Source organism: Zingiber officinale, chromosome 1A (genome assembly GCF_018446385.1).
Source record: "Zingiber officinale cultivar Zhangliang chromosome 1A, Zo_v1.1, whole genome shotgun sequence".
Taxonomy (NCBI): domain Eukaryota; kingdom Viridiplantae; phylum Streptophyta; class Magnoliopsida; order Zingiberales; family Zingiberaceae; genus Zingiber; species Zingiber officinale.
Window position 1 is genome coordinate 181,793,785 of NC_055987.1, and position 25,607 is coordinate 181,819,391.

At 37.9% G+C, this 25,607-nt stretch overlaps 1 protein-coding gene and 1 long non-coding RNA gene across 2 annotated transcripts; one reads left to right on the top strand and one right to left on the bottom strand.

The window, feature by feature from the left end:
* Window positions 1-8,524: 8,524 nt before the first annotated feature.
* LOC122012909 lies at window positions 8,525-9,308 on the top strand. The gene is made up of 2 exons (XR_006120354.1): window positions 8,525-8,755; window positions 8,886-9,308. It is a non-coding gene; the product is annotated as an uncharacterized LOC122012909 (long non-coding RNA).
* Window positions 9,309-12,208: 2,900 nt separating this feature from the next.
* On the bottom strand, window positions 12,209-19,024 carry LOC122038562 (probable histidine kinase 4). Its single transcript, XM_042598361.1, has 11 exons — window positions 17,533-19,024; window positions 16,868-17,101; window positions 16,614-16,783; window positions 16,024-16,242; window positions 15,754-15,940; window positions 15,629-15,680; window positions 15,313-15,542; window positions 15,017-15,115; window positions 14,105-14,823; window positions 13,194-13,685; window positions 12,209-12,853 (listed from the first exon to the last, which is right to left on the bottom strand). Exons 1-11 carry the CDS (start codon window positions 17,812-17,814, stop codon window positions 12,604-12,606), a joined length of 2,934 nt encoding a protein of 977 aa, XP_042454295.1. The 5' UTR covers window positions 17,815-19,024; the 3' UTR covers window positions 12,209-12,603.
* Between the last annotated feature and the right edge of the window lie 6,583 nt (window positions 19,025-25,607).

The following is a 25,607-nucleotide window of genomic DNA, read 5'->3' on the forward strand; positions in this document are numbered from 1 at the left end:
ACCTCACCACAAAGTCTTTGCAACAGCAAAACAGAGGAGTACAACAATAGAGGAAACAAACAAGAATAATAGAAATTGTAAACACACTTGCTTGCCTTCTCGTCGGAGTTCGTTGATGAAGCAGCAGCTTCACGGCTCCAGCAGCTAGAAAACCAGCACGAAGCTCACGCGAAGCTTCAGCAAACCGAGAGCTCAGCAAAGCTCAAGTCGCAATTAGGAGGAAGAAGAGTTGTTCCTGTAGAGGCCCTCGACCTTGATATATAACCTACGAAGAAGAAGACAGATAAACTAGCCGTTGTGTCGCAACGGCTAGGGCCTGGACCGATCAGGCACACTCCTGATCGGTCCAGGAGTGTTCTGATCGGTCTTGGGACCGATCAGGCCTTAGGTTGGGCCCCTCCCGATCAGCCAACTCTGGGCAGCGTCGTCGGATGTCGATCCTGTCTAGTGAGCTCTCCTGAATGTTCAGGGTTCGTTGTCCCTCTTCTTCTCCCGATCTTCTTTTTCATATTTTTAAACGATTTTTTTCATATCAAAATAAAAATAGATACTTTCTCGGCAATTCCAGTGGATCCCCTAAAACTTAATTTGATCCGATCTTGATCTTGATCTTGATATGAAGAAGACTACTCCTAATAGCCCTTCGTATGAAGAAGAAACTGCAAAGGCCCTCTCTGACCTAGTCCGGAGAACGAGCTGCCGAGCCCTCTCCGACTTCGTCTGGTCCAGAGAACGAGCTCCCGAGCCCTCTCTGACCTAGTCCGGAGAACGAGCTGCCGAGCCCTCTCCGACTTCCCATGCCAAGCTTCCATACTTGGACTTCTCCCGTGCCAAGTCTCCATACTTGGACTTTTCTGTGCCAAGTCTCCATACTTGGACTTTTCCCGTGCCAAGCTCCCTGCTTGGACTTCTCCGTGCCAAGTCTCCATACTTGGACTTTTCCCGTACCAAGCTCCCTGCTTGGACTTTTCTACGCCAAGTCTCCATACTTGGACTTTTCCCGTGCCAAACTCCCTGCTTGGACTTTTCCATGCCAAGTCTCCATACTTGGACTTTTCCCGTGCCAAGCTCCCTGCTTGGACTTTTCCGTGCCAAGTCTCCATACTTGGACTTTTCACCAGATGTCTGGTCAACCTTGACCTATCTGGATTTCCCTTGCCTGGCTTCACTCACCAGGACTTTCCAACTGCCTGGCTTCACTCACCAGGACTTTCCAACTGCCTGGCTTCACTCCCAGGACTTTCCCTTGCCTGGCTTCACTCACCAGGACTTTCACCTGGCTTCACTCACCAGGATTTTTCGAATCAGGTCGACTCACCTCGGGTCAACCAGGTCGACCTTGACCAAAGATTACACCCACAATCTCCCAAGTTTGTATTCTGTCAAACATCAGAATACAACTTTTCTACTCTCGTCAAACATCAGAATAGAGCTTTTCTATTCTCGTCAAACATCAAAATACAACTCGAGTCAGGTCGACTCGAGTCAGGTCAACCAGGTCAACCTTGACCTAAGGTTGCACCAACACCAGCATCCTAGTTTCTAATCCCCTACCTCACAGATCTCCCAAGTTCATAAGGAAGTGTACTTGCCGGATCAATTAGGGCACAGCGCGAAGAGAGGAGGTCGGCGGCTGTGGCTCGTCACAGTGTCTCTGGTGTTGGCGCAAGGAGAGGCCAAGGCTCGGGAGTAGGTGGCGGCGGCACGTCTTGGCGAAGAGGAAAAGAGAGGATCACAAGAAGGGAATCGGCCGGTGCTCGCCTGGGTGAGGCTCAGGGAGAAGAAGCTCGGCGCGGTCAAGGGAGCTAGGGGACGACTAGGGGGGTTTCGGCGGTGAAGAGATTCAGGGCTCCTTGCTTGATTTCCGGCAATCTCCGAGTGTCTTCGGCTAGGAGAGGAAAGACAATGGTCGGATCGGAGCTCAGGGGTCGGTGTCGGCCATCCGGTGGCTGGCGATCGGTGTCGGGCCGAGGCGGTCGGCGGTGACGCAAGAGAGGAATCGGCAGGGGAAGAGGAGAGGTGCGCGGGTGAGGATGCTAGGCACGGCAATTTAGGTTTTTATAATATAAACTTAGGTTTAGCTAAATTAAAACCTAAGTTTATTCCTCAATCAACTGCCATGTTTCGGTATTCCAAACGGACCTTTTCCAAAACCTATAATTTTATCCTCTCAAAATATGTCATACGAGTTCCGATTAAATATCAGAAAATTTCTAAAAATTCCTGAAAAATCTAATAAGATTATTTGTCAAATAACCCTATTTTTAAATTATTATTTTGTTACCGTATTTTACATTCTCCCCCCTAATAAAAATTTGGTCCCCAAATTTACTACTCAACTCGGGGATCCTCATCCAAGGATAACAACCAAACAAGATACTCTTATACCATTCAATCCAAGTATCCATAAACAAATCTCCAATCGTAAGATATGACTCTGTGGGTTATGAGCTCATCATGTTGCCGCTACTCCACACTACTTTCTAGCTAACCGTAGTTAAGTCAACTACTTCAGAAATCCATAATCCACTATCAATAGATCCTCCAAATACTCAAGTATCCACCATACAAAAGTTCTAATCCAAAATCCAAAGGGTCAATCAATCATAAGATCATTGAAATCAGATCACCAACTACAAATCACCAAATCCATAACCATCACACAAGTGCTACTCCTTATGTTTCTATCCACCTCAAATACCAAACAATAAATCCTCAAGTCATATATCCACTAATAAAGTATCTGAAAATCAAATATTACCACATTTAGATGTTGTGTAAGAGGATATCCACCCGTAAATCATCAAGAATCAACATATCACAACATATGATCTAACCAATGACTGACACAACAAAAATCATACATGGCATAAACAACTAGTCAAGTAACAATAAATATGTACAATGACATTATACCAACATACCTCCTATAGCTTGGAGATGTCATGCCGCTGCCTGGTCCCACAACTCGAGAGTCACATCGAGGGATCAACTTACAAAGGGAAAACAAAACAATTGGAACACCAAAAATCATAAATCGAAACAAGATCAAAATTTCAAAACACAAAACACAACATTTGACTCGAACCATGCTCTGATACCACAAAATTGGTATCAGACTAACTCCAAGAATCCAAAACGAAAAGCAAGTATTGCAAATCCAATCTGATACCAAAAATTGGTATCAGATTAACTCAAAAATCATAAATCAAAACAAGATCGAAACTGCTCTGATACCACTAAATGGTATCAGATTAACTCGAAAATCAAAAATTCGAAAAACAAACAAACATCGTAAACCCGCTCTGATACCACTAAATTGGTATCAACTTAACTCAAAATCCAAAACATGAAAAACAAATCAGAAAATTTGAAACATAAAAATAGGCTTCGCAACTTGGCTCTAATACCACTAAATTGTCACGCCCCAGAGGAGTCTCTGTCCGAAGAAATTTCGGCAGCATCTCCCCTGTACGGGTGACAATCTGAAACATTACTACATATAAAATATACCTCAGCCACACTCGGCTGGAATATATATACAAAATATAAACAACATGACACGCAGTTTAATATACTCAGCCTACCCGGCTGAACAAAAATGAAATAAACACAACCACGCAGTTTATATCATCAGCCCACTCGGTTGGAACAAAATAAATACCACCACGCAGTTTAATAAGCCTACACGGCTGAACGTAAACACACAGCAGCGGAAGACATAAAGCGATACGAACGTAAAACACAGACCAACTCATACAATACCAAAATCACTGTATACTAAAAATACAAGTAAAGCGGAAATAAAACTGATATAGCGCAGGACCCAGGACTGGCAGCCGACATCTCTCCAAGCATCCATGACTCATCTATCTATTACCTGGCGAAAGAAAACCATTTTGTGGGGTGGTGAGTATTGGAACTCAGCGGGTAAAGAGAAGAGATAGTGCATGAACATAACATGTAAGTAGAGAGTATCAACAGTATACAGTCTCATAAGAGAAGTAGCATATACAAAATGAAACCATAATCAATGTTCATACCTGGAACCATATCCTAGGCTAGATATAGAAGGTCAAGAATGGTACTAATCTGCTACAATACTGCTCGTAACTATAGAGGTAATGTGTCAGACATATAAACATTTCCAATAAATACACCAAGGTCTATTCGCCTACAACGAGAGCATATCTCAACATAAGACAGCATATCAGCATAAGTGAACAACAACAAGAAGCAACGACAGCATAAATATACCACATCAGCATAAGTAAGCAATAATAACATACGTAAACAGCAGCAGCCAAAGCAGGCATAATAACAGCGTATGCACGGATGGTCACCCCGCCCACCTCTCTGCACCATGACCCATGTATGGTCGAGAGGCCGGATCAATGACAACTGTACCATCCAAAGGCCGCCACTCCCGCGAGTGACCGAATGGACAGGTGCTGAGTAGCTAACTAGCTACACAGCGAAGGGGGTCCCTGCTGCTCGTACTCCAGCTACCACTCACACGAGTGGCCGAGTGCGGCACGACAAGACAAGCGGCATCAACTCCAGCTACCACTCTCACGAGTGGCCCAGGATGCGACATGCATGCAATGACATGATGCGAACAATGCAACAATCATCATATATATATATATATAAGCAGAAACAGGTATGCTACATGAAGCCAGCATACTCAACATCGTACATAAATAAGCAACAGTCAAAACATACAAACATGGTATCTATTATCTGCTACTGATCATGGACAACAACAAGAGACTGTATAGATATGGAAACGAATTTCTCAAAGATTGCGTGGAAGTATCAAGCGCAGGAAAATAAGAGTGGAGTCAAGGTAAACAGTCCTTATCCAAAATAATTCATGCACTAAGGTCAAAGTACTAAAAGAAAACAAAGCAAGAAGTACCCGCCTTTATTAGGTAGTCTGAAACAAATCACGCTCCGTCACGTCAAAGTGCTCGTTTCGAAACAATGTCCTGCAATCATGTACTATACAATTAAGCTAATCTCACAAGAACAACAAACTAAACTCAAACCCAACTTAAGTTTCTTAAGAAAACATTGTAGACACATCCACCTAACCACACTAAATCCTATCCCTTCGAAAATCAAAAAGACATGACATGAAGAATTAAAACTTCAGATCCATCCCGAGCTCAGGAAAACCCACAACCAAAACCACCTTCCAAATTAAGCTCCCATCGAATCAAACTCATCCACATGGCAAGACAATCTCAATGAATTCCATGGTCGTCAAATAAACTCACAAACCAAGGCTATACAACAACAAAGAGAACCAAACAGATACAAACTTAAACCTCCAAAAACTTTAACTATTTAATGATACAGAGCATCAAGAATTAATTCCACTACAAATTGACCGAAACCTTCTTGTATCAAAAGGAAACAAATTCAATCAAAACTCCACCGAAGAATAAGAGCAGCTTCATTCAAATCCCAACAATCCAGTACAGAAAATTCAACCAGAGTTTCGGTAAATGAAGTGCAGGGTAAACCATATCATCACCCCAATGCTAATATAAAAACTCGAGTGTGAATACAAAGAGATGTGCGACATCAATAATTTAGAAATCAATCATTTAGCAACATGGAGAGAGCTTGCGAAGTGAAACCAATTAGCACTGAAACACCTAATCCAGCATAAGAACAAACTCATAACAATTCCAGTCCGAAATTTCCAGGAAACCGCATACGATTTCAGCCAACATAATATGCATTTTCAAGTAAGACTTCACAAGGTATCGAACCAATCTTCACGGAAGACACAAATTAAATCCTAATGTCACAGAAATTCTCAATCCGGAACTAGCATATCCTAAGGAACCCAAATCGTAACTCAATCCGCTGTTAGGCAGTTCTGTCAAGCATTTAAACAAGCAGTTGTCGCACCAAAACTCAAACATCGATACTCATAGAAGAATTCATACACAAGCTCATTCCTAATAGATCGGAAACCACAAAACCACGGCAAAGAACCCTCCGGCTGACAATCCAAACCCGTTGCCGAAATCACAGAGAAATCGAACAATCAAAAACGCATAGTAACAACCAAGAACATCACATAAAAACAAAGAAAACCTAAATCAGTCAAGAACTTCATAGAACGAGTCAATCGGAGCTCATAGAAGACCATCCAGCATCCTAGTTTCTAATCCCCTACCTCACAGATCTCCCAAGTTCATAAGGAAGTGTACTTGCCGGATCAATTAGGGCACAGCGCGAAGAGAGGAGGTCGGCGGCTGTGGCTCGTCACAGTGTCTCTGGTGTTGGCGCGAGGAGAGGCTAAGGCTCGGGAGTAGGTGGCGGCGGCGCGTCTTGGCGAAGAGGAAAAGAGGGGATCACAAGAAGGGAATCGGCCGGTGCTAGCCTGGGTGAGGCTCAGGGAGAAGAAGCTTGGCGCGGTCAAGGGAGCTAGGGCACGGCTAGGGGGGTTTCGGCGGTGAAGAGATTCAGGGCTCCTTGCTTGATTTCCGGCAATCTCCGAGTGTCTTCGGCTAGGAGAGGAAAGACAATGGTCGGATCGGAGCTCAAGGGTCGGTGTCGGCCATCCGGTGGCTGGCGATCGGTGTCGGGCCGAGGCGGTCGGCGGTGACGCAAGAGAGGAATCGGCAGGGGAAGAGGAGAGGTGCGCAGGTGAGGATGCTAGGCACGGCAATTTAGGTTTTTATAATATAAACTTAGGTTTAGCTAAATTAAAACCTAAGTTTATTCCTCAATCAACTGCCATGTTTGGGTATTCCAAACGGACCTTTTCCAAAACCTATAATTTTATCCTCTCAAAATATGTCATACGAGTTCCGATTAAATCTCAGAAAATTTCTAAAAATTCCTGAAAAATCTAATAAGATTATTTGTCAAATAACTCTATTTTTAAATTATTATTTTGTTGCCGTATTTTACAGTTCCAACATGTCAAGGTTGACCGGATGTTGGGTAAGGGAACCCTAGACTTAGGTTTGGAAGTTAGGGTTTGGTATTCGACTAGGTTAGTCGATTACTGAAGCTTAATCAATTATGATAATCACTTAAGCTTGAAATCATGAGAACAGTCTTCTAATTGATTGGTGTAATCGATTAGGACATCATAAGCGATTAGGGTAATTGCTTACGGTGCCTTTTGTTCGAACAGAATGGTTCTATTCGAAACTTAAGCTTAAGCTATTTTTCTATTTCGAACAGAATGGTGCTGAATTGATCTAACTAATCGATTCAACAAAGCCTAATCGACTAGGGTAGTCAATTAAGGCTGAAAATATAGTTGTTTATGCAGGTTGCTGACATAGTAATCGATTAAGAGGATTCTTAATCGATTAAGGCGCCAACGGTAACCCTAGAAAAGGGTTTCGAGCACTGTTTCAGCAGCTCTTTTCTTCCACACTCTTTACTGAGCATACGACTTCACACTAGATTCTTGGAGACTTAGAGAGAAGTGTTGCTATACTTCCAAGTTGATCAAGAGGTGTCTACAAGGAAGAAGTAAGAAGCTAGGGTTTCATTTGTTGTAAATCTTGTACAATTGCATATTATATTAGCTTCTTCTTGTTCTTCTTCTTGTATTTCTGTGTGTGAGTTTGTAAGAGGCTTCTTCGCCTCCGGATTATTTTCGAGAAGAAGTGTTTTTGATAGTGGATGTGTGAGTGAGGACCGGATCCTTAGATTAATTATCTCTTCTTGAGGTGGATACCAAGTAAATCCATCTTGTTAGCATTGGAGAAATTTGCTCCGAGTATTCTGCTGTAAAAGATCATCATCAACGCAAAGTGAGCCATTCCCCCCCCCCCCCCCCAGCTCCAAAGTGTCCCAACACCAAGCACCTAGATTAGCTCTAGGCACCTGGCATACTCCAGGCCACGTCGACGAGTCATTGCAGCGAGGATCGACATAGGAGTCCACGTCAACTAACTCCAAGAGGCCAGATCGGGTCCAAGCGCCCGAGAACCGATAAGTCGTTGACCAAGAGTCGTTGCGGAGTGAATTGAGGCCACCACATCCAGGCGCTCGAACCGAGTTCAAGTGTCTGGGAGCTACCACGTCAGCCAACGATTAACTTCAACCAGTGGGTTATAAATAGAACTCTGATCCTCGAAGTCAGACACAACACACTCGTACTTCATTTTTGTAATTTTGTTTTAAGTTGTTTGTGCTTTCATTTCTGTAAAAGGCTACTCTGTCTCGGATGCTTTGCTCGAATAATGAGTCTTTAGTAGTGTTTTTACATAATTCTTGGACTAGCAATAACTATCTAGCTGTAAACCAAATAATCTCTAGTCTCTTACTCTATTTTTATGTATTTTGTTTCTAATTAATTGAGTGTATGTCCTTGCTAAGTTCTATAGCAAGAGAAAGATAATTTTAACTTACAAAGCTGTTCATCCATCTCTTGCCAACCTACCGGGACGAACATCATGGTCAACTATGATGGTAAAAACTCACAACGGTACCTTCTCAAGTAAACCCCTCCAAGCTCTTTCTTTTCATAACTAACTGACAACATAGGAGCATCCAGTTAGGAAACTTTCTCGGCACATCATTTAGGTTGTGAGAACATCCCCCCCATAAGAATATCTCTACTGGACTCAGACCCCTTCGTTGATTTTTACTTTTATCATTCTCGCTAATACTTCTTTAACTAACAGTCTAACAGATAGTGCAGTTATCCAGCCACGAGAACATCCCTGAGAAAATATCTTCCCTAATCCTAAGCCCCTCAGCCATTCAGGTTCCAAGAACATCCTTCTTAGTGCAATTATCCAAGTCGCAAGAATATTTCTATCCACATATATCCCCTCTGGACTCCAATCCTTCCTAGTATCTTACTTAACCATCTTTGATAATTCCTCTTGCATCAGGAACCAAGAACAAGGCAAAGTTACAACAAAACCAGATGAGGTCGGCATACATGGTGGCATAAGGTGAGGCGATGTCAGCAATGAATTATCACTCGATAATGTCTGCAAACTGAGCGTGTCAGATAGCAAGCATGGGATGGTATGCGGTCAACCTCAGGTAAGGTCAATCTCTCATTCCTGGACCCTTATCTATGTCAGACGTTGCTTTGATTGATGCTCCCAGAGGTGATTATGACCTTACGTTAGCCCTTACCGATGGTTGCCTTCCGTCCACATGGGAGACTGGTAGTTGGAGCATGGGTTGATCCACGAGGAGTTGTATCTTTATATAAGGAGCCGAAGGTTGATCAAACGGACTCTCTTGGCTATTTTGTAAAAATAAATAACTACTGTGAGTAAAATGTAGTAGATTGACTTAGTTAATTATTGTGCTTCTTTCACCATCTGCTCTAGCTCAAGCCCTTCCTCAGTGGGAAGACACCTTCTTCTAGAGCTTGCCAAAGCCCCCGTGAGAGGCATCCTTTTTCTGAGTTCAAGCTCTTCTCTTAGAGAAGGCAATCCTTCTTTTCAGCCTAGTGCTGACTTGACTAGAGGAGTAAAGTCGGCAACGCTGATCCCCTGCTGACGGGTATTGATTTACAAAATGTAGGCTCGTCGGGGACCAGCTTAGCTATCAAAGATCGAAGACTTTATCAGTGTGGATCACAACTAGGTGATGCGGCCAATAAGGAAGACTAAGAGCAGTAAGAGAGATTTATCAAACTATTTAGGCTCCAATTTGGCTTTCACTTCGCTCAATTCTAGCAAATTGGCTTTCACTTCATCTCTCCCTTTTGATTTTGGAGAATTAGTTTCAATTCAAGTCCTATTATTAGACCTTGCTTGAGCTTAATTGGATTTCATTTATTTATTTATTATTATTATTTAGATATCAGACTCTTATACTCTAATAAATTTGTCTTTTTATGGTGCATAATTATTCTATCGCGTTGTACAAATGTAAGATATTGACAACACGGGTTGCACGTTGTGATTAAAAACATTCGCAATCTACGATAAGCATGATTATTAAGAGTATTCTTAGCACGCATTGCACGTTACAATTAAGAGCCTTGACTGCGCATGATACGGGCTACAATAAAGAGAATTCACAACGCGCACCACGCACTATAATTAGATGTGATGTTAAAATCACATATAATTATCAACACCAGATAGATATAAATTCAAATTTTAAATAATAATTCAGCATCTTATAATTATAATGTCATACCCAAATACCACGTATAATTATAATACCATATATAAATATCATATAAAAAATAATATAATTTCACTTGGTAATCATTCAAATAATTCAGATATTTGACCTTTATGATCGAATTAATCATAGAGACAATCAATCTAATTCATAAAAAAAATTCATCGATTTAGTATAAATAAACCCTAACCGACTATCCAACTCACAATTTGTTCAAAGTCATCATTTCAGTTTATTAAACAATTTAGGTTCCAATTTAATCATTGGCAGGGATTCTCACGGGCAACGATGCAGCAATAATTCATCAACTAAAAACAAAGAAAAATAATTGTTTGAACTGCCAAAGTCAGACGTCTTATCCAATATTGTCGAATCCGGCAGCATATCTACCATGGACATCAATGCAATTATTGCGCGATATCTAATTAATTTTCCATGTGCCGTTGAGTGCTGCTGGAAACTAGCAGTTAATTAGACAATAAAAAGCTATAAATAACGTATGAATGGAAAAGAAAGTAAAAGTAATTCCCTTACTAAATATTTTAACACAAAAAGGGAAATGATTATGCAGCCTGTAATGCAATGGACACTAGGCCAATCCATCGTATTATCTTATTTGTAAACGTGATTTGAGTGTTGGGAAGGAATTACATATATGAATTGTAATAGAATTTCATATGCAATCCTCAAATGCTCTTTAGGGAAAATATTTCCCATTTTCCCTGCAAGTATTGTAATCTTTAACTCCAATTGAACGCTATGAGACATGCCTTTACAAAGTACATGGAAATGCTGTAGATGTCCATGTGACCTGTAATTCATCCTTCAAACATTGAGTGGAAGGTCATTTTTGATGCAAAATAAGAGAGCCCAGAATTTTGAGGTCATTTTGATCCCCGTATCATAATTTTTAATTTGCATTGAAGTATAAAATCTTTAACATATTAATCGAAACTCATTTATTTATAATTGGTTACTGAATAGAATCTGTAACGACTCAGTCTTCTATTAAAAATATTATTTAAAATCTTTTTAAGGCTCCAAAGAATTTATCTTTTTAAGGATATTTCCATCCTTAATTGACAAGACTATTTAAATTGTTTATTTAGCTGATATTTAGACTATTTATTTATGTAATTTTAAAGCTATTTTTTATCAATAATTTTTTCTGACATTTAATTTTTGAAGACCTATTTTACTAATATTCTGCTAAATCAATAATAATTTTAGAAGATTATTTCCCGTGCTTGTCAATAATTTCCGTACATCACTTTTAGGTCAGATGTTAGTAGTTATGATATAGGAATATGAAAATTTTCGATCTAAATCCAAATTATCTATGCTCACAAGAATTTGATCAATGAAGAGGCGTAGCCAGTGCAAAATTTAGAGGGCATTAACACTAGAGTAGGGATCCTCATGCTCTAGTCATTGCGGTGATTAGAAGGATTCAATGGTCTCCACTTGATCCTCACCTATTTTGCAAGTGGAGACTATTGAATCTCAAGCACTATTGAATCTCTTCGATCACTACTCCTAGACTAGGGGTAGATCAGGACAGACGAGACTAGAATAAAGATGTAAATAAATCGAGCCGAACTCAATCTTGAGTTGGCTCGAGCTCGAGAAAACTAAAGAGGCTCGAGCTCATTTTTAAATCTGAGCTCGAGCTCGGGCTCGACAGTGAATTTAAACGAAACAAAAAAAAAAACAAGCTACATAAGAAAATTTGAACTCTAATTACCTAACGAAATATACTAACTACTAACCCATCCTTAACTTATTATTTAATTTTAAAATATAAATTATTTTAAATATTAAAATACTGAATTAGCCTGACAATCTTAAATGGGCTCAAACTCAGTTCGAATATTAAACGAACCAACTCAAGCTCGATCAACTTTGAGCTCGAGTCAAACTTTGACCGAGTTGCTCAGCTCATTTGCACCTCTAGACCAGAAGATCCCGCCTGTTAACCCTATGGATGGACGTGGCTTGGAACAGGGGCTTTTTATTAAATATGCTACAAATTTAACGTTGAAGTCATTTGTATTCCCAGGAGTTGTAAAGAAAGAAAGAAATTTACCATAAACATAATTTACAGCACTTACATGGCATGGTCCTGAGATCTTACCTTGCCCAAGACACCATCCAGTCCAGATTACAGGAAGGATGATACTCGTTATCCCCTAATGCTTAATGTTTTTTTAAGCCTCTGATGCTGTAAGTTTCAGATTTACAACAGCATAGTCTAAACTTAAAATGGCTCCATGAAAATACAAAGACGAATCATCAAAATCAGCCTCTTTTTTTTTCAGTTCCATAGAAAAAGGAACTTCTGGCTTTTTTCCCCCATTGCGCCAGTTTCCAACATGCAAGGGACCTCAGGCAAGAATTCATCTACTGACGTACACTAACGTACCCTTCAAATGTGCAAATGCCAGAATGCGAATGCTGTCAAGAACCTGAAATGGGCTGTGAAACCAAGAATTTGGCGACTGCTTGATAAAGCTGGGCTTCCTCAAAAGGCTTGGAAACGTACCCATCCATGCCGCATCTGACACACTGCTCATATGTTGCTTGGATAACATCCGCAGTCATTGCCAGGATTGGCACGCGCAATTTAGCCTTTGTTGATCCTTCTTCCATATAAGCTTCTTCACTTGCCATGTCCTCCAATTTACGTATCTCCTGAGTCGCCTGAAACCTGACAATATTAGCACAGTTAGATCCTGTTAACAGCATCCATGGAAAGAATGTTGGATTATATAGAACAGCTTTATATTCTCATTTTGTTCTTTAGTTGTAAGATTTGTATATGATAACAAAAAATCTAATGAAGGAGAACACGCCTTCTCCCAAGTTCAGTTTTCTTTACAAGTAATAAGCCATCCGTGAGTTTCAGAAGTGAACTAGTGATGAGCTCATTAAACGTTAACCTATATGCACTGTGTTGTTTTGAATTTCTACCATCTAGTTTTGTGGATATATATATATATAGACACACACACACACAAACTTAATTTGATATGATTATGGCAATATACCCGTCCATCTCTGGCATCTGGATATCCATAAAGCAAGCATCAAACTTGTGTGGGGGCTGGAGCAGAGAAAGTGCACTTTTGCCATTTTCAACACACTCTACCTTTGCTCCATACTTTTTCAGCGCTGCTGCAGCAACTCTCAGATTTACCTTGTTATCATCAACCACAAGTATATTTTTCCCATCCAACAAATGGTGAAGGAAATTTGAACCGCTATGGGTATCTTTATTTTGGACTTTACCCATCCCCAATGTTTGTTGCAAGCATGTCGCTATAGTGCTTGTTCGCAACGGCTTCATTACTACAGCATCTACATGCGATCCAATTCTTGTTTTGTCAGTTTCAGCAGTCAATAACAAGACAATCTTGGGCACATCATTTGTACGACCAGCTTCTTTCCATTTCAAAAGGTCATTCTGAATGCGAAAATCAATTTTGGAATCCCAGGAATCTTTCTCAATCAACAAGATGGATGGCTGCTTTCCAGGATGACTGCAGCAATATCAAAATATCATAAGTTGCACAAGAAACATTCATATTGACCTGATTCAAATTGTAACATGTCAAATACCAAATCAGAAAAAAAGTGTTTAAATTTTCAGAAACAAATCTATTCTCTATTTAAAACAGGAACTGATAGATGTTACCTACATGGGAAGTAGTTATAATAACTAAATGTTTGTGCTCCAAGAGTAATATTATGTCTCAATGCATGCTCTTGAATTGTTAAAGCGAATAGAAACTTCAACAAATTATCAAAACAATAACTAGAAATGTAACAAATGTAGCAATACAAGGAATGGTTCCCATAAGATGCCATGGAGATCGAAAACTTGAAGATTACCAATAAATGAAACTTGATGTATTGCAAGAATAAGACTTATTCAACAATCACACAATTGAAAATTTACCTAGAATTTGAATAGCCATTTTGTCCAGATAGTACAGAAAGTGCCTCGTTTATTGTACTAACGTCAGCAGCAATTATGCCCAACCTTCGCAGATGATATTTGGTTACAGCAGATCTTACTGGATGTCTGTCAACTAAAGTTGCTCTCATCCCTCTAAAACAGGTTGGCAAAACTTCAGACACTGATCTCTTCCTATCAACACCAGCACCTTTTCTACATCTCTGGAAGACTGCAGTGAAAATAAAAGTGCTTCCAATATCAGGTCTGCTACAGAAGCTTATCTTGCCTCCCATCAATTCAATTAGACACTTGCTGATGCTCAATCCAATACCAGTTCCTCCATAATTCCTAGAAGTTGAGCTGTCAGCCTGCATAAATGGTGTGAAAACTCGTTCTTGGGCATTCACAGGGATCCCGATCCCTGTATCCTCAACACTAACCATTAAAGCTACTTTATCTGCCAGAGTTTCAGAAACTGAACCATTTCCTAATGTGTAAGGTAAGGATTCGCCATCAGAGAGTAGCAGTCTGAAACTTTCCCATGTATTACTATAATCAGCAACTTCTAGACCACTTAATGTATTGAATGCACCATTGGCTGATGTACAGTTCACTTTACTGGCATGTCCATTCAAGCCGTGTTCAGCTTTTGCATCCATCACCATTTTCACATGATCAGCCAGATGAACTTGGACAAAAATGTGACCACGCTCGGTGAACTAAATTACAAAAAATATATATATGATCAAATGGTTCAATTTGATTGTAAACTAGTCTGTTTCTTATTCAGGAATTTCACAATCTAAAAATTGAACAGTGATACTATTTTATATGATGACTGGGCACAGAATCATAGAATTATTTTCATCTTGGCTAGAGGGTACACATTGCATGATAATACAATACACTTACTTTCACAGAGTTTCCAACAAGATTTGTGATTATTTGCCGAAACCTCCCAGGATCTCCCATAAGAATACTAGGAACCCTGTCTGAAACATAGACAGCAAGCTGCTTTTGACAAGAAAGAAAACAGAAAAAAGGAGGAAGTTAAAATGCTAATTATCAAATTCCAATACACATCTGGTTGCAGTTGTTTGTTTTCAACTGGTGCTCAAAGTCATTCATTAAATGATGCCCTTATTGAAGGATTTATGAATCAAAACATGTATCTAGAATTTTAAATGAGTAAAAGATGTTAAACTGACCTCAATTCCTTTTTCTCTTGATGTTGCAGAAAATAAAGATATGACATCATCTAGTATGGATCGTAGGTCAAATGGTACTGACTCAATCTCCAACTTTCCAGCTTCAATCTTTGCACAATCAAGTACTTCATTTATTAGTGAGATCAGTGCTCTACCACATACTTGAGCAGTTTGTGCATAATCCTTCTGAGTTGAATTTAGGTCTGTATCTAAAAGCATATCAAGCATTCCTGACAAAAGAAAAAAATAGGCAACATTCAATTTCCAAATAATTAAATCGTTGCTCTATGCTACAGAAACAAAGTTTCTAGCTTACCAAGGACTCCATTCATAGGCGTTCTGATTTCATGGGAGACGGTGGCAAGAAACTGAGAAAACAAAACTAATTCAGATAGACTATTTGGACATAAACATTAGTATAAATAAAAAAAAAAAAATCACCTGGGATTTAGCAACATCTGCAGCCTCTGCTTGCCTTTTAAGCTCTTCCATTTTCCGAAAATCCTCCTTAACATTGTCATAGTGGCTCCAAGCAGCATAACCTATATATCCTGCCAGCATAAAGATCACGAAAATGCCAGTTGGCGTAGTGATGGATGACAACGAAACTGGAGGCTTCTTGCGGTACCTGAAAGGTAACACAACATTAAGCCCATGAAAGCAAGACTCAGAATAATCTCAGGTTGGAACTGCACTCCAAGCAAACATCACCTGCAGTTCATTTCATGTTTCCTAAATGGATCTCCAAAATCGAGCATACTGACATGGGAAGGGGACATGTGACCATCAGGAGGATGGATTCCATACATTAGTAAGGGTTCACATGAATTTGTGACATCATACACATTCACAACAATTTCCTGGTTCCCAGCAAGTTGGCGCAACAGATTTTCCACTAGAGATTCAACATCAAATGCTCCTCCAAGATACCTGTTTGTAAAGGTAACCAAACTACTTAAACCAAGACAATGTACAATTATTTAACAAGTCAACTAGCAGAGAAGCTACCATTTCTCATAATTAATAGATATTAACAGCTATGTGCTAGCATCATGTATATGAATTACAACAAAGAACTAGAAAAGTAATTGCTCGTATTAAGGTATCTACAACAAGGTTCATTTAACAAGGCTGTTGATTGACATTTTGAAAACAACTCAAGTATGCCTATGTCAGTTCAACCTATACTCATTCAACGAGTTTGCAATCTGGATGCCATTAATTTCTGAAATAACCCACTAATTTAAATACCATAAACTAATGGATAACAATAACCGTTATGAATAAAAATTGCATCTCACCCTGCAGTTGCCTTCGCGCGTTCTTCAGCTGTTGCATCAAAAGGAAGACCTGATAGATATACAGGAAATGTCAAAACTACTCCAAGATGATTAGACTCCAATAGCCTGAAGGGTCTTGTAAGAACAGCTTTGCCAGTGGCTCTAGCACGTAAGATATTTTCACGATCCTCCTAACAGTAGAAAGAAATAAAATCAGCTTTGGAACTGAAAATCATAAGGAAATAAATATAAAGAGAGAGAGAGAGAGAAAAAACCTCTCCGGACATCATGTCAAGGGCTTCAATGTAGGAAACAGTTTCCTGCGAGTATATCACAGGAGCATACTCATCTTGGATAGGAGATGGCTCCCGTTTCATGGTCTTGATTGTCCAACCCTGCTGATTCTCAAACAGTTGTCTGTCAGGATGTATAACTCGTTGTGCATAGGCCACTCCATTCAATAATGGCCGTTCGAAAGATGTCCTTGCTGTATACTCAGCAAATGTCTCCTGAAAGCAAGTTTTTAATCCACATAAACTCATGTATCTAAAACTATCAAGTAAAATGAAAATAAAGCAATTCCTATAATAGGAAATAAAGGAAGCATGGACCAGATTGCTGAATTTAGAAGGTAATTGGGCAACAGACATTGGAAAAGATTGAGCATTTCAAGCTAAAAGAACATATGACAACATGAAAACCAACGAGTTTGAACAAAATTAAAGAACAGTACAAAAGAAGAAAACGAAAGACAATTTGTGATCATTCACAATTTGCAATAAGGTATGACAGACCCATTGATTACACATGTAAAAAAATATGTTTGCTAAACGGAAGAATGAAACCTAACTATTGCATAAATGGGAATCTAAACTCATACCAAACGATATGAATGTTGAACAGAAAACAAAATGAATCATGAGAAAGAAATTCGTCAAACCTGATCAAGGGCTGGTGGGTCTTTCTGGTAATGAAAGGTAGATACAAGAATCGCTAGAGCGTGCACATGATTGACACTCACAGCAAACTGCTCTTGCAGCATCCTTGCCCTCTCTTCGCACATGCTCGTTAACATTTCCTCTGCCTTTCTCATACTTTCTGTTCTCATGTGACAATGGAAACCTATGCAAAACCCTATCGAAAGCATCACCCACATCGCCATGATCACATTTCTGTTCCACCACCACATATTTTCAGCTACCGCTACTACCTCCAAGCCCATCTCAGGAGAGTCCAACACCCAATCTCGCCTCTCCCTTTCTCTTTTTGGCTCCAGTATGCACAAAGAGGTAAAAGAGACTCACTTGTTATTCTTCGCTCTTTCCCTTTTAAGGATGAAAGAGTGAGTTTGGTGCCTCCATTCTCAAACTCCTCCCTCAACAAATTGGTCACCACCAGGCACTTGGGTAAAAGAAAAGCTCACAGATCCCGGACAGGGGAGATGAGTGAAAGAGAGGGGGAACACAGCTATTAAAAAAAAGCCGCACCTTTCTGTTCAAATCTCTGGGGCTTTGGCTGGGGATTACGGACAAAGCCAGAGGCAGCACACCTGTTCTTAGATATTAAACAAACAAGAGAGCTGGCGAGGATAACAGCGAAGCAAAAAAGAAAGTGAACTCTTTGGTGGAGTGCAATGCAATGAAGGCGAGAAGATATTGAAGACAACTCTCCTCTCGAAGCAACAACTGAATCGAATTTCTGGATTTTCACGAGATATGCGGCGATTAAACTAATTATTTCCTTTCTGGATTATCTCACTATTTTATTCCCTAAATCTCATCCACTTGGCCCACCGATTTCTTTACCAATTGCTGGCCGCCTTCAACCCCCTTCTTCCCTCTCCGCCTCCTCCCCCTCCTCCTCCTTGATCTCTAGTCAGCAGATTGGGGGAAGAATCGAGGAACCGGAATAATAATAACTCTTCTGCTTCGCCTTTACATTGATCAGAAAAGGTTCTTCTTTCTCGCCAATTCTAATTCAAGATCCAAATTATTTTGTTCCCCTAGTCCGTGGAAATCTGGAGTCGAATAGGTATCAGAAAACATTATACCCAGCTACGATTCAGCTCGAAAGCGGGACTGTCAAGCTCGTTCACATCCAGCAACAGCTCCATGGCAATACCAAGTTGTTTTGCTTCCCGTTTTCAACCACACCTTGTATAGGGGGCGAGTGAACTCGAATTACCAATTACTGCGGAATCCAGCGTGAGCAAGTGGGGCATGGTATACAGCACCGGGAAGAGCGTTCACCCACCTTCAGCCATGGATGACGCGGAGGGAGAGGTAATCAATCTCTCGACGTCAGATCTACATTGAGGGATCAGGGATTGCTCAGGTTTATTTCTGTTTCAGCCATTAGGGTTTAACGTCTTCGGCCACGTGAAAGAGGACAAAATAAAAGACGGAAAAAAATATGGAGAAAAAACCAAAAAAATCGCTGTCCGAAAGATTTCGAAGGACGGGCACCTCACTTAACAAGATCGAAGAGCCGTGAAATTACTAAAATGCCCCTCATCTAACTTGCCTCCTTTGAAATACAGTGCTTGCTGTTTTGGGTAATATGGTCATTTAAGATACGGTTTCCTTTTCTAGTGTGGTAGTGGACTCTGCCGGTCTGCAATTCGCCTGCGGTGGACAAATCACCAACCAGCAACTGTGCAAGTGCAAACTCAAAACCGCGTGCGCCCCGTCCTTGCAACCCAAGTAAACAGCGTCAGTTTCCTGAACGGTGAATGCGCACCGACAGGATATTCTGAAGAACCTTTTTTTTTTTAATAAGACCGGTTTGTTCTCCGGATGCCTCGACACAGTGGCAGTTATTTGTTTCCTCGAAGCGGCCTGAAATGACTAAACCACCCGCAACTCCGTGGGCTCTCCTGCTCCGGATTTGCCTCACCGCCGATTCGCCTATTGGCCAGATACATGGCCCCCACCTGTTTGGACCCCATCCTGACCAATGGTTCTGTACCATTCTCTGTCGGCTTCTATTCAGCGGCAGCCAATCGCGCTCCGTAAGGACGGTTATGTCCCCATATGGGATGAGAATATGACAGGAGTTGTCAGTAATTCCGCGTCAAAAAAGGGACAGATTTGTCTAATGACGTCACGGTTGTGGTGACTCGGTGGTGAATAGCGAAAGGCACGGACCGTGGTCCATCGCACCCAGAGAGCGATCACATGGCTCTCTTTGGGTTATAATTATAATTATAATAATAATAATCTACAGTATATTGAAACTGACGTGACGTCAAAAAAATAAATATTTTTCTTTTTTTTTAAATTTTTTTTTGGCAAAAACGATACACTGCATTAAAATATTGGCATAAAAGAATGAATATGAAGACTGGGGCAGCAATGGAAGTTTCAGCTCATGAGCCACTCTGCAAGCAGATGCTGCAGCAAAAGTGATTCCTTTATTTCATGATGCGATACATCAGACTTTTTGAATTGTATCAGACTCACTTTTTTTTATTAATTTCAATTGATTTGGGGCTCTCACTAATGCTTTATAGCTAGGACAGATATTATTATTATTTCATTATCTTTCTTTCTTTATTTTATGTGAATAGGGAAAAGGAAAAAAAATCCTAGTGATGGCATAAAATCTGATGAAAAGATAAGATTTTTAATCCATCGACTAAGTTATCATGATGGATATGCCCACTTTATAGAAATATTGAAGGAGACTGGTGGCAGTGATAGGCTTTCACTGTGATTTTGTGCTATTGGAATTATGACATGTCCTACTCTATGTGTTTTAAAATATATGGTTTGATTAATGAGTAAAAATCAAAAGTCCCAAATTAAGTAAATATAAAAAAGCGTTATTTTTCATTAAGAAAATTCAAAAGGACTCCCGTTACATATTTTATCTCAAAAATATCTATACAACTAGCTCCTAAATTGGATAGAAATTACTTAGATAGTTATTACAACAAATAACACTTAATATAATTATAGTAACTATTTAGTAACTACAATCAATTATAACACTTATTTAATAGTTGTTATAATCATTTTCAAATAATTTTAATCAATTTAAATAATTTTAATAAAATTTAAACAATTTTAAGTAAGAGAGTATTTTGATATAATAGTATTCCTAATTTAGAATTTAAAATTTAAAATTTTAATGAAAATAATTGATTTTTTACATTATAACCGCTAACAAGAAGGTTATACATATAATAACTTCTACACATTATAATAATTACTGAATAAATTTTACACATTGGGATTAACTCTGAATCTTAAAATTTTCAATCCTAATATTGAAATAGTTGATTTTTAAAATTATAATAGCCATCAAATGCTTGTACATGTTATAGTAATTACAGAGTAGTTATACTTATACATAGTATGATTAAATCCTAATTCTTAAAATCCCGTGTTAATCATCATATGATAAATTTATATAAAATGGTTAATGATCAATTTCTATCCGCTTAAAAATACTCTACTATTAGCGATCAGTAATTATTACAATAAAATTAAATATGAGATATTTTTAAAATAAAATATTTGATAAATGACTCGTTAATAAATTATATTTTAAAAAGACCATTCGTGGAGGTTGAAATAACTTAGAATTATTATTAATATAATTTATTTATTTTGAAGAGATCAAGCTGGCTTGATTTTCATAGCACAAGCATTAAAAGATATGAAAAGTGATCTGCGCATTTTGTCCCACTAAACTTGAGTGGCCTCAAAACCAGTACTCATCATGCTGTGTATTGTCGGCAAAACAGTGTCAAAGATTTGACTATATAGAGGCAAAATCTAAAATTATAAAAGTAGGATTTGATTTATTTATTCAAATCTTAAATTATGACAGCCATGTCATCAGTCAAAGCATTCGGGGGACACACTGGCCCCACCTACCAAATCAATCCTTCAGTACTTCTTCACGAACACAACCTTTTACCTTAATAATTTGAAATAATATATACTTGATGATGGAAGATGGTCCTCATCCTTCTCATCTAATTATTATTTATTTGTTTGTTCATTTATTTATTTATGCCATTGTATTTTATTTGTATCAGGTTTGAATTTGTACTACTGGTGTAATATAACATTATAATACCTGCAGAAAATGTCATCAAGTTGAATAGTGTAAAGTATTTAAAGTTAGGACCATGATTGATATTTTTTATTATTTGATAGCAAATAATTAAAATTGTCTTTGGCTATGGGCATTTGTATTATACATGTTAACTAATCCATCATAAGTCTTCTTGCTTAAAAAAGTAACTCGATAGTAGATTGTATGAGTTGTTGTGTAATTAATTGGTTGATTATTAAAATAGGACACCTTGGTGACATAATTTAAAATTAAGTGATTATGTTTGCTTATAGTGATTCTAGATTTAGTCATATTTTTAAGTTAAGATGTTTATGACTTTATTAAGAAGGCAAATTGATCGTAGCAATTTATGTAAAAATAACTCCTTCAAAATATTTCAATCTATCTACAATCACGATCCTTTTATGATGATTGAGCTAGCTAGAGAGGGATCTTTGTTGCATCATATCGACAACTCAACAAAGATTTCATATCTCCATCACCTCCTAAAGTTTTAATAAGGTGCTAGTTATTAGGACACTTCAAGAGCTAGAGAATTATTAGCTTCAATTACTTTGTTGATGATTTATTTCAACAGAAAACTTGGAACGATGTTAATACTAAGATTTATTTGGTATCCATAAGATGACTAATCTAAGGATATACACAATGCACACACTTCACTATAAAGAACACTCATTCTCAGAAACAATCCGGTAGTGGAGAAATCTCGTACAAGCCTACATGTAAAAATACAATGAAAGTAAGATGTAAATACACAATACAAATGAAAATATTGCTTTATTAATCTCTTGTTGCTTATAGATGCCTCTTGAAATTTGGAAAGTGTAGCAACACTTCTCTTCCAAAACTTAGCACCGACGATGAAGAGATAATTTGAATCTTTGGAAAAACCTTTATATTGCGTAAATTAGGGTTCCCAATCGATTGACCTTACCCCAAATCGATTGCTACATTAGATCCAAGCAAATCCAATCATCCATACTTCACAACGGCTCTTTTCTTATTCTCTCAATCGATTATATGACTTCAATTGATCACCCAATCGATTCAAAAGTCCACTGTTCGTCGCAAACTTCTCTCAATTGATTGGAGACTTTCTTAATCGATTTAGCATAGAAAATGTTGTGCTTTACGAAATTTCACTCACTTCAATCGATTACTTAATCGATTGTAGACGCTTGAATTGATTAGTCAATCGATTTAGCACCTCTCTAAACTCGCGATAATGAGTTTGATATGATACTTGGATCACAAAGAACTGTGTACAATAAGTCCGGACTCGGATACAAGTCCAGCTCAACCAACAAATCCTTTATATCATTAGTTAAGCAAAATAAGAATTAAGCTAAAGCTTGGGTTGCTACGTCTAACCATGCAAGTAGGAATTAATCAATATTATGTACCAAAAAATGAAATTCATTACCTAAAAATAAATCCAACTAAACTCTTAAATTCAAACCAAAATGAATTCTTAAAATCAAAGTCTAAACTTAAAAATAAAACAAAATCAAACCTAAATCTAAAAGATAAAATAAAATCAAACGTACGAAACAAATTCATAGCAAATGGATCAAATTACCATCAAGTAAGCTATAACTATAAAAGTAATCGACATAAACCCAAAACTTAAACTCAAAATGTTCAATAATTCAGGAGGAGACTCCAAATTAGTTGGCACCTCCAAAATAATAACTTACCTGGTAGGATAATTAGGACTAGCTAAAATAAGGACAACAGTCTAACTTGACAAAAGTACTAGTGAAGTTTTGGATGATAGTAGATTAGGGAAACTATGTCTATGCATGTCTAGGAAGATATGGCTTTGACCTGGTGCATTTGGCTTAGTGGAACTAACTGAAACTATCCCTTACAGATTCTAACTAGTTAGACCAAAGTTTTGTACTAAGTTTAGTGGATAGGACTATTTGAAAACCTCGAAAGCATGATTACTCTAATGATGTCTAAGTGACTCACTATAGCTCGAAATTTTATCAAAAAAATGTTTGTTTGTTGAACCCAAAGCTAAACCTGAATCTAACATAAAGTTAAATCAAACCTTGAAATTAAACTTAACTCATCTCACAAAATTATAGGATTCCCTGATTGAAAACGTAGATCGGATGAGATCACTAAGGACTTAACATAAATTTATTCAAATATACTAATTAACATATAACTTAAAAATTACTTAAAAAATTATTATTTTAAAAATTATTTTCAAATTTACTTAAAAATTATCTTCAAAATTACTTAAAAATTATTTTCAAAATTATTAAAATCAAACCTAAGATAAACTCAAACTTAATTTACTCATCCTAATAGAAGTTTAAATCAAAACTTAATCTAATTTGGTTTTAAACTCCTACCTATTATAGAAAATCAAATGGATATTGGACAGTGGTTACTCCAAATACATGACTGAAGATCACACCAAATTCACTTAATTAACATACAAAATCTTAGGAACTGTTGCCTTTGGAAACAATGGCAAACTCAAGGTAATTGGAATAGGTAATATTAAACTCAATACTGATTTTATTAAGAAAGTATTACTTGTTGAAAATCTAAAATACAATCTCCTTAGCATAAGTCAATTGTGGGATTCTGGATATAAGGTTAGGTTCTTATCCTCGAAATGTTTAATTAAGCACATAGATAACCCTGCCATAATGTTAAAAGGGTTTAGAAAGGACAACATCTATGCAATTAACCTGATTGGTTCCTCACTTAAGTGTCACTTGACACAAAAAGAAGAAACCTAGTTATGACATAGAAGAATGCCACACATAAACTTTAGAAATCTAAATTAATTAAATGGATTAGTTAGAGGCTTACCAAAGTTACCCAACTTAGACTCAACAACTTGTAATGTCTGTCAACAAGGAAAACAAACAAAGTTAACTCACAAGTCAACTAATCAACTTCAAACAAATTCTATACTAGAACTGTTGCATTTAGACCTATTTATCTCCCATGGAATCAAATCAATAAGTGAGAGTTTTTACTTCTTAGTAATAATAGATGATCACTCTAGATTCACCTGGGTAAAATTCTTAAAGTAAGGATGAAACATTTGAAGTATTTAGTAATTTTTGCAAACAAATTGAAAATGAAAAGTATAGAAAAATTAAAAGAATCAGAAGTGATAATGGAAGTGAATTTAAAAATCACAACTTCAATCAATTCTGCCTTGAAAATGGATATTATCATGAATTTTCTTATCCTAGAATACCCCAACAAAATGGAATAGTAGAAAAAAAAATAAAACTCTAATTGAAACCTCTAGGATGATGCTAAATAAGTATAATCTACCTAAATATTTTTGGACAGAAGCTGCTAGCACAGCTTGCTATGTACAAAACAGAACCACAATAAATAAAACTTATAATAAAACTTCATTTGAACTCTATTATAATAAACAACCTAATATAAAATACTTTAAAGTATTTGGATGTCCAACCTATATACTAAACACAAGAGAATACTTAGGAAATTTTACCTCAAAATAGAAAATAAAATCTTTATAGGTTACTCATTAAACGGTAAAGGATACAGAGTATATAACAAAGTAACGCTAAGAATTAAAGAACCCTCTAATGTAATATTTGAAGAGACCAACCAAAACTTAGAACAGACCTAGGTTCAAACTCAAAGTAACAATAGTAAAGGAGAAGCCAGTGAAAACCTAAGTCACGAATACGAAGAAGAAGATCAACCTCAAGTAAAGGAACCTACTAGAACTGTAAGAGTCAACCCAAATCATCTAATTGACCAAATAATTGGTCACCGAGACCTAAGAGTTCAAACTAGATCATCATTTAGAAATTTAGGTCAAATAATTTTGATCTAAAAAATTGAACCCAAAACGATAGAAGAATCCTTACTTGACCTAGATTGGATCATAGTCATGCAGGAAGAGCTAGC

Coding starts and splice junctions, on each gene's coding strand:
- LOC122038562 (XM_042598361.1), bottom strand. CDS start 17,814: ATGGGCTTGGAGGTAGTAGCGGTAGCTGAAAATATGTGGTGGTGGAAC. Junction 15,941..16,023: donor AAACATGAAATGAACTGCAG/GTGATGTTTGCT, acceptor GTTACCTTTCAG/GTACCGCAAGAAGCCTCCAG. Junction 12,854..13,193: donor CAGATGCCAGAGATGGACGG/GTATATTGCCAT, acceptor TAATATTGTCAG/GTTTCAGGCGACTCAGGAGA.